We start from the raw sequence: 13,317 nt of genomic DNA on the forward strand, positions 1-13,317 counted from the left end.
ATGATAACTATTATAATATTATTTTTTATTATTTCACTCCTTAAATAATTTTTTTTTCATCCTCTCCCATTCACGAAGGGTGTTTTTAAAAAAAATTATAAAAAAAAAAGATTTCAAACTATATTTAATAAATTTAAATAGTACACAAGTCTTATCCTTGTTAAAAAAAAACCCTTATAATTAAGACCGGGTGTGGTATCTTAATCTTCCAATTAATCAATTATTATCATATGTGATATGATTTTTCCTTCACCATTTTATTTGTTACTTTATATTTTTTTCTTGTTCTACTATGGGAAAATTTTGATTTTATATTATTTCGTATGCAGAAATATTACAGTGGAGATGGGGGAAAATAAAGAAAATAAAAAAGGAAAATGGTAATTCATCCAAGCTAATCCCACAAACTAACGCCCAGCCCACCCGCCAAAATCTGATCTCTCCCATTTTCTTCATTAATCTATCAGGTTAGTTCTATGCTCACCTTGGCTTGTATGATGATCAAGCTCTGGCTTCGTTATAATGCGTTGATAATGATTGAATGTAATCAAGAGTTGAATGACAATTTCCCCCTTGATTTTCTCGAATATGAATGCATGAACAAAAGATACCTTTTATCTGAATTATTGATTTTTATTTTGCTGGCATTCTTCGAGTTTGGCAAGTTTGAGTTGAATTTCGCGAATCTGGGATGCTGTGCATATTTATTATTTATTTTTGAATCATGATGATATGCGTTACTGAATGTAAAAATACAAAATTTGTTTAATTCCTTTTTTTCGTGTTGATAAATTTCCTTGTAGTTTTCCCCTGATTATGTAATTTTGCTCTTGGGTATAACTGTTTACTGTGACAGAATTTTGACATCAATTGGATTCATTTTTAATTAAAAAAATAACTAAAAAGAAATCTGTTTCCACTGCGGCTTACCGTAAAGCAGATAAACTTGTGGTGGTGTATGCGACACTTTGACTTATTACAACACTTCAAATTGCAGCTAAACACTATACTATATCTTTATGCCTTCATTGTGTAATGCTTTGTATGTATTAGTAGCTTTTAGATAGTTTCTCTGCAAGCAAACTCTGTATTTCGGCTAAATTCAAATTTAACTCCGATAATTACTATGTAAATTTTGACTTGTACAGATCAAGTTGGAGTCTTTAGTTTGATCTAAGAAAGAGCTCTAGAGCGGTTGCTTCTTTTAGGTTGAGATATTATCTTGATATCTTTACGTTGTGAAGATGGTTGAAATTTAGTTACTGGTATTAGTTAATCCAGGTACCCAAGCCTGAACAGTGGTTCATATGCTAGCTGTGTTTAAGCTAACTTATGTTATCAGACTTGGTGGCAAGTGATGATACTAATAAGCCATCAGCTGACCTGATTTGCGTTGGTGTATATAAATGGCCATAACTCAATGTGGAGAAGGAGATGGTACGGAGTGAATTGGATTCAGAAACAAAAGATTTTAGAAAAAGAATCAGCAAAAATGATAGTGGAAGCCTAGTTTTTTTTTTTTTTTCCACGAGCTTTCATTTTCAGTTTAGTGTGATGAAAGATGGAATGGTCAATGTAAATTATCAATTTGGTAATGTGGATGGATAGAAGAAGATTCTGATTTTGAATAGCTTTTCTTTGAAAGGAATGAGCCTCAAAGTAAACCTTTAGATAAAGAGAGACTCTTTCCATTGAGGGATTTTGCATATGAATGGTACTGGCAACATGGATAATGAATTTTTTCATTTAAGGGCTACTGGAACTGAGAAGCAGGTGGCTTTTGACATTGAAAATGGGACTGGAAGGGGTACAATTGTTGGCTCCCCCATTTCTGTGAATTCTCATGGATCATTGGAAAAAGTCTCCAGGAATTCATTTTCTGTTTTGAAGACATTGTTTTTCATACTTTTATGGTACACTTGCAGCCTATTTTTGACCTTGTAAGTTCCATCTAATAGATACCCTGCTTAATGTTATTCCTTATGCAAATTCTTCTTACTTTATTTCTTATTCTGAAATGGATCAAGCAGGTACAATAAAACTCTGTTAGGAGATGATTTGGGAAAGTTCCCAGCTCCTTTATTGATGAATACTGTTCACTTTGCAATGCAAGCTGTGATATCAAAATTTATCACTTCGTTTTGGTCTCATAAATTCCCAGCTAGCATTGTCATGACTTGGAGGGATTACTTTTTAAGAGGTAAACTTTCAATTGTTCTGCAACTCATATTTTGTAGAATTCTGGAGTTCAAATTTTTTTGTGATTCATCTTATTTTGAAATAGGAGCAATAAACATAAAGGAGATAATTGACCTAGGAATTGGCCAACCAATACCATGAATCAAGAAGGGAGGTTAGGAAATAAACAAATGATAAAGAAATCCATATATATAGAAATATAAAAGGAAAGAAATAGGTCAACTATGATGCTAAAACTCCATATGATAAACAATGGACAATTGGGAAATGAAAGAGCCCATAATTATGAGATACTAACATATTCCTTTCTTTCTCTTTTCTCTCTGTTTTAGTTTGTTAAGTTGGCCAGCCGAGCTAAACCATTTTTAAACATCTTTCCTACTTAGGTAGTATTTGTGACTCTTGTTTTTCTATATGCTTGATATCTTAGAATAATGTGTATTTTTTAGCTGCATGTGGTGATAGCTCTTGTGAGTCAGGCATTGTTTTTCTTTTCTCTAACTCCTCAAGATTCTGGTGGCATTGTTATTCAAAATGTGTAATCTCTATATTGGCTTATAAAACAAAGACATTGTTTGCTAATTTGGATTTTTTTTTTCTTTGAGAAGTGGTTTTTTGTTTTGCAAGAAAAGAATACATGGATAAACTAATTCTTGTATATTTGAAAATTACCCCCAAAAAGTTCTTCACCCAAAACCAATTCTTTATATTTCTTGAGGCTTAAGCCAAAATTTCCTATATCTTTCTGAATGCTTGGAAATGTTTAAAACCCCTTCAGGATTGTCCCAGACTGAGCCATTGGACATGCATTTTTTCTATTAATTTTATTTTCTCCCCTATCATGCTGTCTTTCCACACTTGTACCTTTATGGGACAATTTTAACTTCTTATTATATTAACTTTTCTATCAACTAATGCCACAGATGGACTTTGCCTTTCACAGTTGTACCAACTGCTCTTGGAACAGCAATGGATGTTAACCTGAGCAATGCATCTCTTGTTTCCATCTCTGTCACATTTGCTACAATGGTTGGTGATATTTCTTTTCTTGTCATGTAGCATGAGAGGAGGAAGGTCAAATCGTTCAATTTCCTGGAGAAGTTACTAAATTCTCCACATTTTTTATTTCATTGTTGTGGAGGTAGCTTCATCTACATTGTCCTTTTATTTGTTCTTGCAGTGCAAGTCTGGTGCTCCAATTTTTCTGCTTCTGTTTGCTTTTGCTTTCAGGTATTCTTTCCTTGTTCCATTTGGTCTTTGTGACCTATCTGATTGAAGAATAATGCCACAAAAACTACTTTTCATTGATTGATTTTGATCTGTACACTCATATACAACTCAGCAAAGTCAATAAAAAAATATTCTCATTAATGATGAAATGTGCACGTGCCCACACTAATTATGAAAGTGAATGATTGAATAAAAGTTGAACATTCTAAAATACGAGGGTCAAATTACTAAGATGGTGGAAGAAAGGACTGTGTAATTGTTGATTGGATGATAAATTTTGATAATGAAGTCTTGTCCCACTAGAAGACAAAATTAGTTATGTGTTGTCATATTGAATGCCAAAGGTTTGTGGTGGAATTGTGTCATTGATAGCACGCAGTTCACAAGACCCATAATTATGTATTCCAAATAACTACTTCGATGAATGGATGCTTTCAAGACAATGGCTGCGTATTATCTGGAAACCCTGTGAAACTAAAGATTGATGATACCTTCAACTTTCAGGAAGTCCACCTTCTTCCTTGTTATGCTGGGATTATCATAAGTTCTAGTAAACTCTCAATTCTTAAGCATTATGCTTAATCAACTTTTCATATTTTCACAGGTTCTTGTGTTTCTAGCATGGATATATCTTCTCAGTTATTCTTGTTTCTTACATTGTTCTGGAGTTACTTTTGTTTGGTACAAGTTGTTTTGAGTATTTAGTAGATGTTGTTTGTGTGGTTTAAGTTTGGGGAAGTCCTTATTATTAACTTAAGAAATGTTGGAATATCTGGGAGACAACTTGCTTTTTCTGTTTTTCCCTTCATTTATTTGGGTGTTTCCTTATGCTCATATTTTCCTGGGCGCTTCATTGCCCTTACTACTGCTATGGCAAAGCATACTTTCAACGACTTCTTTTGCTTCTTTGCTAATGCATGCTTAAAGGGAACCTATCAAATCTGCAGGGAGATTAAAGAATGCATGCATTTTTGCACTGATAAGTTTGTTTGATTTGTAGTACTGTTTTCATTGTCCATTATAAGTAGGATACATTATTTTTCCTTTTGCCAATGTGATGAAAAAATGAGCTCAAATAATTGATAGATGATAAACCCAAAGGTGAAAAGGACACTGATTTGTCCCAATGCCTTAGAAATAATTATCACCCAATGTCAAGTAATGACATGAAATTCAATAGTTTTATGTTGACATCTTATCTTCTATGGTGGCTTTTGACTATTTTGATGTTCTAATACTTTTTCTTAAATATTCTTGTACAAATTGTTTTGTTCCAAATGGCTGTACTTTACAATATGTCTATGTGTTATAGTCTCATAAAATGTAAATTGTTCTCCTTTCTTTTTGTTGCAAGAAGAAATAACATTTTATTTTTCATTTTTAATAATATTAAAAAACAATCTTCTGCGACTTGGTGTAGAACATGTTATGCTTATTGTTTAATGTTTTCAAATTTCCCATATACTCCTTTACATTTTTTAGATGAATGTTTCTATTACTCCCTGTCACCTGATTTCTGCCATTTGATGGCAAGGTTGGAGACGCCAAGCTTTAAACTCTCAGGCATCATGATTATTATCTCTATTGGGATACTAATGACAGGTATAGAAGTCACCTCTCACTGTCACACTTATTCTTGTGCAATTTAATAGGAATTGAGTTGCAAAGAAAGAATCAGAGCTTTAGTACAGTTATGGCTGCACTCAAGTTCAGTGGTTAGGAAAAGAGAGATATTTCCTTTCCAAGACAGAATAATTGTTGCCCATGATTCATTTTCAATATTAAATAGTTCAAATGGCATCCATACAGGAGTGTTTTTTTCTTTATATCTTTTAATTAGGAACAGCTACAAAAAATCCACACTCACACCCCATAGGATCAAACCTGCAACCTTCCCTCTATGAGAAGGATTTTCATGCCACTATGGCATCCCAGCATTGGCAGCATCCAGACTGGAGTTGAGAATAGTTATTTTATGCTAATCAGTTTCTCAATCACATAAATAGTTTGCTTATGGTATTTTGCAACATTTATTAGAATTTGACACATCATATAATTTCTTCCTCATACTTCGCATGCAGATTTCAAGTTTGGTGGTAAAGGATGGTTTTCCTATCATAAAAATTTTAGAATTGTGATAAGGAGTTAAAACAGTTAAAAATTATGGATTTATATTGATTGTGAGTTTTTTTTTTTTAATGTTAATTTTACCCTTGTAAAACAACCACAATGCCAAGCCCTCTTGATTCTTCATTTTCAAATGAAATTTACCAATTGTACTTTCTAAACACTAGTTATTTATCTCATCGAAAATTTGTTGCTTTAATCTTGAGCTTTGTTTCTGTGTACTGTAGTTGCAAAAGATACAGAATTCGAAATTTGGGGATTCATGTTAGTTATGCTTGCTGCTGTTATGTCTGGTTTTCGCTGGTGCATGACTCAGATCCTTTTGCAGGTATGATATCTGAATTCTTATTTCTCTATAAGTTTTCCTTTCTTTACGTACACACACAAAAACAAATGTTATTGTTTCTTTCTGTTTCCTCGTTTAATAACCAAGTATTTTCACTCCATTTCTGGGTTGGAACCTGATTCCATTCTCCTCCTGCATGTTGTCATCAAAAATTAACGTGAAAGAAAGAAGCATATGGTAAGTTCTTTTCATAATTCCATTCCGATAATTTTATGACAAATACTGTCATCCATTATTTTTGTAATATTTCATATTAACAGTCTCACTTGAGACCATCAAAATTCAATTCATTTATAGACATTTTTCAATTTTTAAATTTTTTTCTGTTGTCTGAAAAGAAAATGAATCATTTGATTCTGGTCAAATTTGAGGCAATTCAAGTATCTTTTTAATGATAATGTAGTTTTAGTTTGCCTTTCTTGAAAGAAGTAACTTATCAAAGCTTGATGATGGTGTAGAATTGTTGATTTAGAAGATGACAATTTTATGCATGTAGTCGCAATTTTGGGAGAACTTTTTTTTTTTTTTTCATAACTATTTTGCACAACTGTACTTAAACGTTAGTCCTGCATGTTAATCTGAAGAGTTTAGCATACTAATTTGTACATTGTTATAAGAGGTTAATCACACTCTGCCAAGAACCTATCACAGATTAAGCTTTCAATTATAGGCCCACATATTATTAGTATTAATATCTCTAACATGCTGGCTCACACAAAAGCCATTTGGTCATAAAATATTGACCATTTGATCAGGTAGGTCCCAATGCCTATCAAGAAACAATTCAACCAAAAACCTTAAAGTGTTAAGAAAAGGCCAATTAGTGGGTTTTTTTATTTATTTTCTATATCATAAAACTTTGAATTTAGTTGAAAAGCTGATGTGTCCACGATAGTAACTTTAATTTGAAGAAAAGGATATTGCCAAATAAAATGTCAAAGAGAATAGCTTAATTGGCATAGAACTAATTTTTCACTGCATAGAACATTCTTATCTGTTTTCTCTTTAAAATCTAAGTGAATATAAACTTCATTGCTTATAAAAATGTCAGAGAGAATATAGCTTAACTGGCATAGAACTAATTTTTCCTTCTCCTGCCTATAAATTGACTCCTTTTTTATGAACAATAAAGCTTTGGCAGAGTGACCCTCACCAATTGTGTAAATACTTTTGAAGCCTATCTTATTTAAAATTTTGTATGCCTGAATTAATATGCTTGAAAGGCTGAATCAAATCCAGGAAATGAGAAATGGCCGGTACTGATCGGTGAAAGGATGTATACTATTTTAGGAATTTTACAAATAGGATTCTTGATCATTTAGTTCTAGCAGAAGTTTGTTTGTGAGAACTATGATACAGGACATAGGATATAAGTTTGGGTTTGAGTTTTATGGGCAGATAAGTGGAATAGGGAACCCTTATCTTAAAAGTTAGTTGTTGAGTTAGGAGAACCAACCCACTTAAATATTCCATTGAGTATCCCATATACTGATTATAGGATTTAGTATCCTATACTACTACCACATCTCCATCAATTGACCCTTGGTGTAAAGTTGATGTCCCTATGATTGTACTCGATGATACTTCACTCAATAACACTTTACTTGACTTCCTTGTTGGTCAAAACCTTCCACTGGCCAGAACTTTCCATAAGTAACACTCTCTAAAACTGCCAACAACATGACTTTAATGCCAATTGAAAGGAACCTAAGTGGGATGAGGAGCCTTACCCCAAAATCTAGATGTTGAGGTGGTAGAACAAACCTCCTTGAATACCAATTGATATATTGGTGGCCTTAGGTTGTAGGAACTAGGAATATTATATATTAAGGTTTTCTACAGAAACATTCGTGGGATTGAAACACATAATTAAACCTTTAGAGAAGTATGATAATTTATTATTTAGACAAGAATAAGAATTTAATTTTTTCCTTAGTCAGGGGTTATTGATTATTTTTGGAAATTCAGAGAGGTTGAATTCTCAGTGAATTGCCATTTTCCAATGTTCTATTGTTTAAACACTCTTCCCTTCAATGTCTTCTTAACCAATGTTTAGTTTCCAGTTGAAACTTATTAGTGCTGTTACTTATTGCCAAAATTTTGATATTATTTTTTAAAAATAATTTTAGGTCTGAAAAATCCACTTACCTTGATGAGCTATGTAACGCCAGTAATGGCATTGGCAACAGCTCTTCTCTCTCTTGCCGTGGATCCATGGGATGAGTTCCAAGATAACAATTACTTTAATAATCCATCAAATATCAGTCGAAGTTGCTTGCTGATGATTTTTGGTGGGGCACTTGCCTTTCTGATGGTACGATTTTGGCCTTTTTTTCTTATATGCCTAATTTACTTAATATATAATCTGTCATTAACAGGCTCTCTTGTTTATTTTAAACGTATATCAGTAAAATTTGGTCTGTTTCCTAAAACATATGGACCTTGTTCTTTCTGCAGGTATTAACTGAATACATTCTTGTCTCTGTAACTAGTGCAGTCACAGTCACAGTCGCAGGGGTGGTCAAGGAGGCTGTTACCATTTTGGTATTTAACTATTGTCATATGCTTGTTGATGTGAATATTAATCATTGTTTTTCTGTAGTTTTTAGTCTATTATTTCTATATTACCTGTACTGAGTAAAACATGATTGTTCATCAAATAGTTACGACATGATCATTACAATTACAATGTAAAAACATGAGCATTCACAGAACCATTGTATCGGTGACTTACTCCATAATTGCACCATTTTTCAAGCAATGCAGTAGAATTTTTTATAGAGTTTAAGATATTTTGTGATGTGTAAATCCCATATTGATTATTATTCTGATGGTTCTCACACCTTAATAGATAGCTTTTAGGGGAGGGTTCCCCACCCTAGTTAGGGCCTATCAACTGGCATGAAATCAGTGGCTACCTGCAAAGGATTTTAACCAGTGAGCAGGCCAAATGAAGTGTCATAGAGTGTAACAACAAAAAATCCATGTAAAAATGGAAACTTTTGCTATTAGGAAATCCTTGAGAAACTGAAAAATGGGATTTACTAGAAAGAACTTCAGCAGAAGAGTAAATATTTATTACTTATCATGCAAAAGGCTTTCATGGTTGATAAAATTCACTTCAGAATTTTTATTGCATTTCACTTCATGAGGTGATATTGTACGTGATTGTTTTACTCTTGCCTATTGGATAAGATAAGAAGATTGAAAACAGTTATTTTATCTGTCAGAAAAATATGAACTAAGTCATTTTATGCTGTCAATGTCGATGAAAATAAACAACAACTGGAGTTTTAAATAGTCATTTTATGCCTATTGGATATTTATTATAAGTGAGATTGATATTGTGATTACATAGAAACTTGGGTATTCAGGCCTTTTGTTCAGAAACACCACCAATCTCTTCATTACTCTTTTGAGGGGAAAAAAAACTGATTTTCCTGAAGAAAAAAAAGGCCCAGTTTATATAATTTACAATGATTGTAAAGGCAAAATTAAATGTATTTAAGATGTTTGATAGATAGGTGCTTCAACATAATGTGTTGTTATTTTAATATTCTCATACTGTTTCTTAAGAATCAATATGCTCTTCAGACTGCAATTCCGTTCAAATATGGACCGATTCTATCACAGTTGTATGGTCAAATATTATGATTTCCATAAGTGTATTATATTGTTTATTTCTTTTTCTTAACTATTCTCATATTGTAATCTCTGATCAGACATTTACTTGCACTTGACTTACTGGTTTCATGCTGTTTGTATCTAGGTTGCGGTCTTGTACTTTCATGATGAATTTACTTGGTTAAAAGGATATGGTCTCATCACTATTATGATTGGGGTCAGTTTATTCAATTGGTACAAGTAAGTCATCCGCGTCTATATCTTTGAAGCAATAAATTACATCGCCCCCTCTGATTTTATGGTTTATAATCCGATACTTTGAGGCAAAATTTTATCTTATTTTTTAAGATTGGTCTTATGAAACATTTTGTTTTCCCCCAAAAATGCATGGCAATCTGTTGTTTGAGCAAAGTGGGGCAATTGAATCCTCCTTTTTCACATCTCAATTCCCGGGGATGGTTTCTTTTTCAGTTTAGTTAGAACAGCCTTTCTCCATTGTTGCCCAAATTACAAAAGTTTGAAGTTTATGTAACTGCATTTTTTCTTTTGTTTGTTTTCCTTTCTTTTTTTGTGGGGTGGTTGTGGAATCCACATTTTTGGCTTTACATAGAGCTCTGGCATTAAAGAATATTGAAGAGAATGTCTTTTATTTTATTATTTAATATTTTAATCTGGAAAATGAATAAATTCATGAATTACGCACTAGTTTATATTACGTACAAAAAGGCAACTGAACTTTCAGATGCTAGCACAAATCAATTTGATATACTAGTTTTCCATGTCTTATTGGTAGACCTCAGTTATAATGCTTCTTTGAATGTTTAAATTTCAGATACTGGAAGCTTAAGAAGGGCCATGCAGTTGAAGATCTTGCAGCAGGGTCCCCAAAAGATTCTGTGGAAAATTATGTTATACTTGAGGATAGGGAGGAGCAACATGATAGGTAGTATTTGAAACCTTTACAATTCTATATGATACAAAATCGCAAATCATAGTGTGATAGTGCCTTAGATAACCACAGATACATGTACTTTGGGTTTTTTAGTTATATACCTATGCAAATGTTAGAAATGCATTTAATTAATCAATTTACAACTTGGTCTTCTATTAAATATGGATGCAGTGGTCGGGATTCACAAAAGTTCTTACAACTTCAATCAACCGCCTGTATCTGTATTTGCTGGGAATTTTAGCATTTTCTGAAGTTTTCCTGTTAATCATTGATTCTCAATCATTTTGCCATGTATTGGTTTAACCCAATGACTAATGAGTTCTGGGATCATGGAGGACAAAATACAGCTCCTATATCCACTGATTCATCTCCATTCAAGCATCATAATTGGCATCACTACTAGAATGAAAGTCGATCATCTAGTGGATGAAATTTCAACTATTTGTTCATATGATGCCTTGTAGCTTTTCTGGCTCTGGATCTTCTAGTGTTTGGATTTCATATTATACTATAGTTTATGCATTCTAATGGCAGGCTTTGCATCTTTTCTGGTTTCATCTAAATGACAAGCCTCAAATTTTTATGGCACATAATATTTCATGCGTGTTTGCTTAGGCGCATAGGATTAGATGCAATTTGAATTGTCTCAACTGCTAGTGGAATAATAATTTATTCTGAACAAATTTTAGTCACCTGATTTAATTTGAACAATTCAGATTTTTGTAATGAAATACGTAATTATTTTTAACAGATTTAAACTACCAAAATTCATTGAATGGTCAACTTTTGTTTAAAATAATTGCCACTTTCTCACTGATAATTGAGAGGATCCATTAGGAATGAGATATAGCTTAACTTGGTTTGCCTTATCTGTAGCTTGGAATGAGTACTGGGCGGGTCAGCTTGAATCATGTTTGCAGTCTCATGTTAAGGATCCTTCCTGTTGTATTTCGGGAAAGCAATTTTTCAGATATGTTGAGCTGTTACCAGCATTAATGCTGATGTGGGAGGTTACCTTCCTCTAGTTTCTGTGATTAGAATATGTGGTTCTCTGTAAGAATGTGCTGAATCTGAGGCAGATTTTGGCATTCTTTTTTCCGACAAGATAATAAATACAGTGTAGAATATTACAGGTTGTAATGGATCAAGTGTTTTCCTTACTTCTGTTGTCTTTCTTGGAGGAATTTTTGTTGCTGATCTTGTTGTAATCAGTTTGCTATGTAATAAGTGCACTTCGAAAGGTTATTGCAACGGTAGTGCCTCATCAACGTACACTGCCTTTGAAGGATGTTTATAGGCTCAATCTGGTTTTATTTTTGTCCAAAACTAGTATGCAGCCCTGAGATGCACGGAGTGTGAAAAAATAAAAAATAAATAAATAAATACTAATAGTTAATAATTATTCATAATATAAGATGTTATTTGGTGAAAAATAAATTCTTTAGTGCTAGTTATTGACACTTACAAAGCACAAGCTAATTCCACATTAAAATTTATAAATATCACAATAATGTTTCTCGTTAACTTTTAAATTAAAATTTTTTTGATTCACATGATATTTTTTGGTATACTTTTTGTAATTGTAATTATGATACAATTAAGATTGATTAAATTTAAAGCAATCTTTAGAATAAGTTTGAAAATGATAAGCCAATAATTAATCTTGTATTGATTTTAAAAAAATGAAAATGGTTCAAATTAATTTACATCAAAAATTAATTTCATATAGATTTGTTTTTCACTAAATTTTATGAATGATTATTATATTTTATTTGGTTTAAAAAGAACTTGCTATAAAAAGGAATGAATATAAAGAACAAAAGATCACGGTCATCAAAAAATAATTTAGAAATCTTGAATCTTTACTAATTTAAATACATTCAACTATTTTTATATGTTCTATACTAAATTATTATTTTACTTTTAATATTGGCTTTACTTCTTATGATACATCAAACAATTAAGAGCCAAAGAATTGATTAATTAATATATCTAAAATCACTTACCATGGTGAGAGATGTCAAATGTCATCCAAAGTCAAATTACACCTATAAAATTTGAAACATGTAAAATACATTTCCTTCAAAATATTACATTTTTTTCATCCACACCTATAATAAAAACTGATTAAATGACATTCAATAGCAAAAATAAAAGAAGCGTCACCTAATTTCCTCACACTTGTTTTGAAAATAAACTAATCACAATAATCCAGCCATAAAAATATACAAAAGAGAAGAATATTATAATGTATTTAATCAAAAATTTTAGAATAAGGTAGTTTTATTTATTTTTAAAAATGAGAAAATAAATAAACCAAAATAGAATTAGGGACACATGTCATCAGCGTTAAGTACTGCTTGAGTGCATAATTTTCTTACTATTTTTGAATTAAAAATTTAAAATTATAAATAAATAAGTTAATGAGAAATTGGAATAATGTAAAAATATTTAGACAGTGAGGTAGTATTATTTATTTTTTAAAATTGAAAAATATACAAAGAAAATTAGAATTAATGGCACTGTTAGATGTTGATTGCAGTATATAATTTCTTTATTATTTTTAAATTAGAAACTTGAAAGTGTAAATAAATAAGTTAATGGAAAGTTGGATAATTTTTTCATTAATTTTAAAATTAGAATTTTGAATTTTATTTATTATTTAAAATTATATTTTTAAAATTATGAATATGTAAATGAAAAGTTGAAATAATGGGGAGATGTTTGGAGATAATGTAGTTTTATTTATTTTAAAAATTTAAAATTTAAAATTAAATAAAGTAAAATAGAGTCAAGGACATGTGTTGTCGTTAGATGTTATTTGCGGTTCTACTTTTTT

At 31.5% G+C, this 13,317-nt stretch overlaps 1 protein-coding gene across 5 annotated transcripts; it reads left to right on the forward strand.

Moving 5' to 3' along the window:
* Positions 1–336: 336 nt before the first annotated feature.
* Positions 337–11,766, forward strand: LOC129301792 (probable sugar phosphate/phosphate translocator At1g06470). 5 transcript variants are annotated; one of them, XM_054940392.1, is made up of 13 exons: positions 337–467; positions 1,752–1,940; positions 2,031–2,200; positions 3,143–3,228; positions 3,380–3,429; positions 4,964–5,031; positions 5,784–5,884; positions 6,067–6,079; positions 8,032–8,216; positions 8,360–8,446; positions 9,672–9,766; positions 10,359–10,469; positions 10,650–10,927. In XM_054940392.1, the coding sequence occupies exons 3-13, from the start codon at positions 2,086–2,088 to the stop codon at positions 10,717–10,719; spliced, it is 981 nt and encodes a 326-aa protein (XP_054796367.1). In that variant the 5' UTR covers positions 337–467; positions 1,752–1,940; positions 2,031–2,085; the 3' UTR covers positions 10,720–10,927. The 5 variants fall into 5 exon arrangements, with proteins under 5 accessions (XP_054796367.1, XP_054796368.1, XP_054796365.1 ...); XM_054940390.1 differs by having other exon boundaries at positions 413–467; positions 1,149–1,940; XM_054940393.1 differs by lacking the exon at positions 1,752–1,940 and having other exon boundaries at positions 341–467.
* The last annotated feature ends 1,551 nt before the right edge of the window (positions 11,767–13,317 follow it).

This window comes from Prosopis cineraria, unplaced genomic scaffold (assembly GCF_029017545.1).
Source record: "Prosopis cineraria cultivar Desert tree isolate PC_DT_omini unplaced genomic scaffold, ASM2901754v1 PC2, whole genome shotgun sequence".
Classification (NCBI taxonomy): domain Eukaryota; kingdom Viridiplantae; phylum Streptophyta; class Magnoliopsida; order Fabales; family Fabaceae; genus Prosopis; species Prosopis cineraria.

Coding starts and splice junctions, on each gene's coding strand:
- LOC129301792 (XM_054940390.1), top strand. CDS start 1,708: ATGAATGGTACTGGCAACATGGATAATGAATTTTTTCATTTAAGGGCT. Junction 2,201..3,142: donor GAGGGATTACTTTTTAAGAG/GTAAACTTTCAA, acceptor TGCCTTTCACAG/TTGTACCAACTGCTCTTGGA. Junction 10,470..10,649: donor AGGGAGGAGCAACATGATAG/GTAGTATTTGAA, acceptor ATATGGATGCAG/TGGTCGGGATTCACAAAAGT.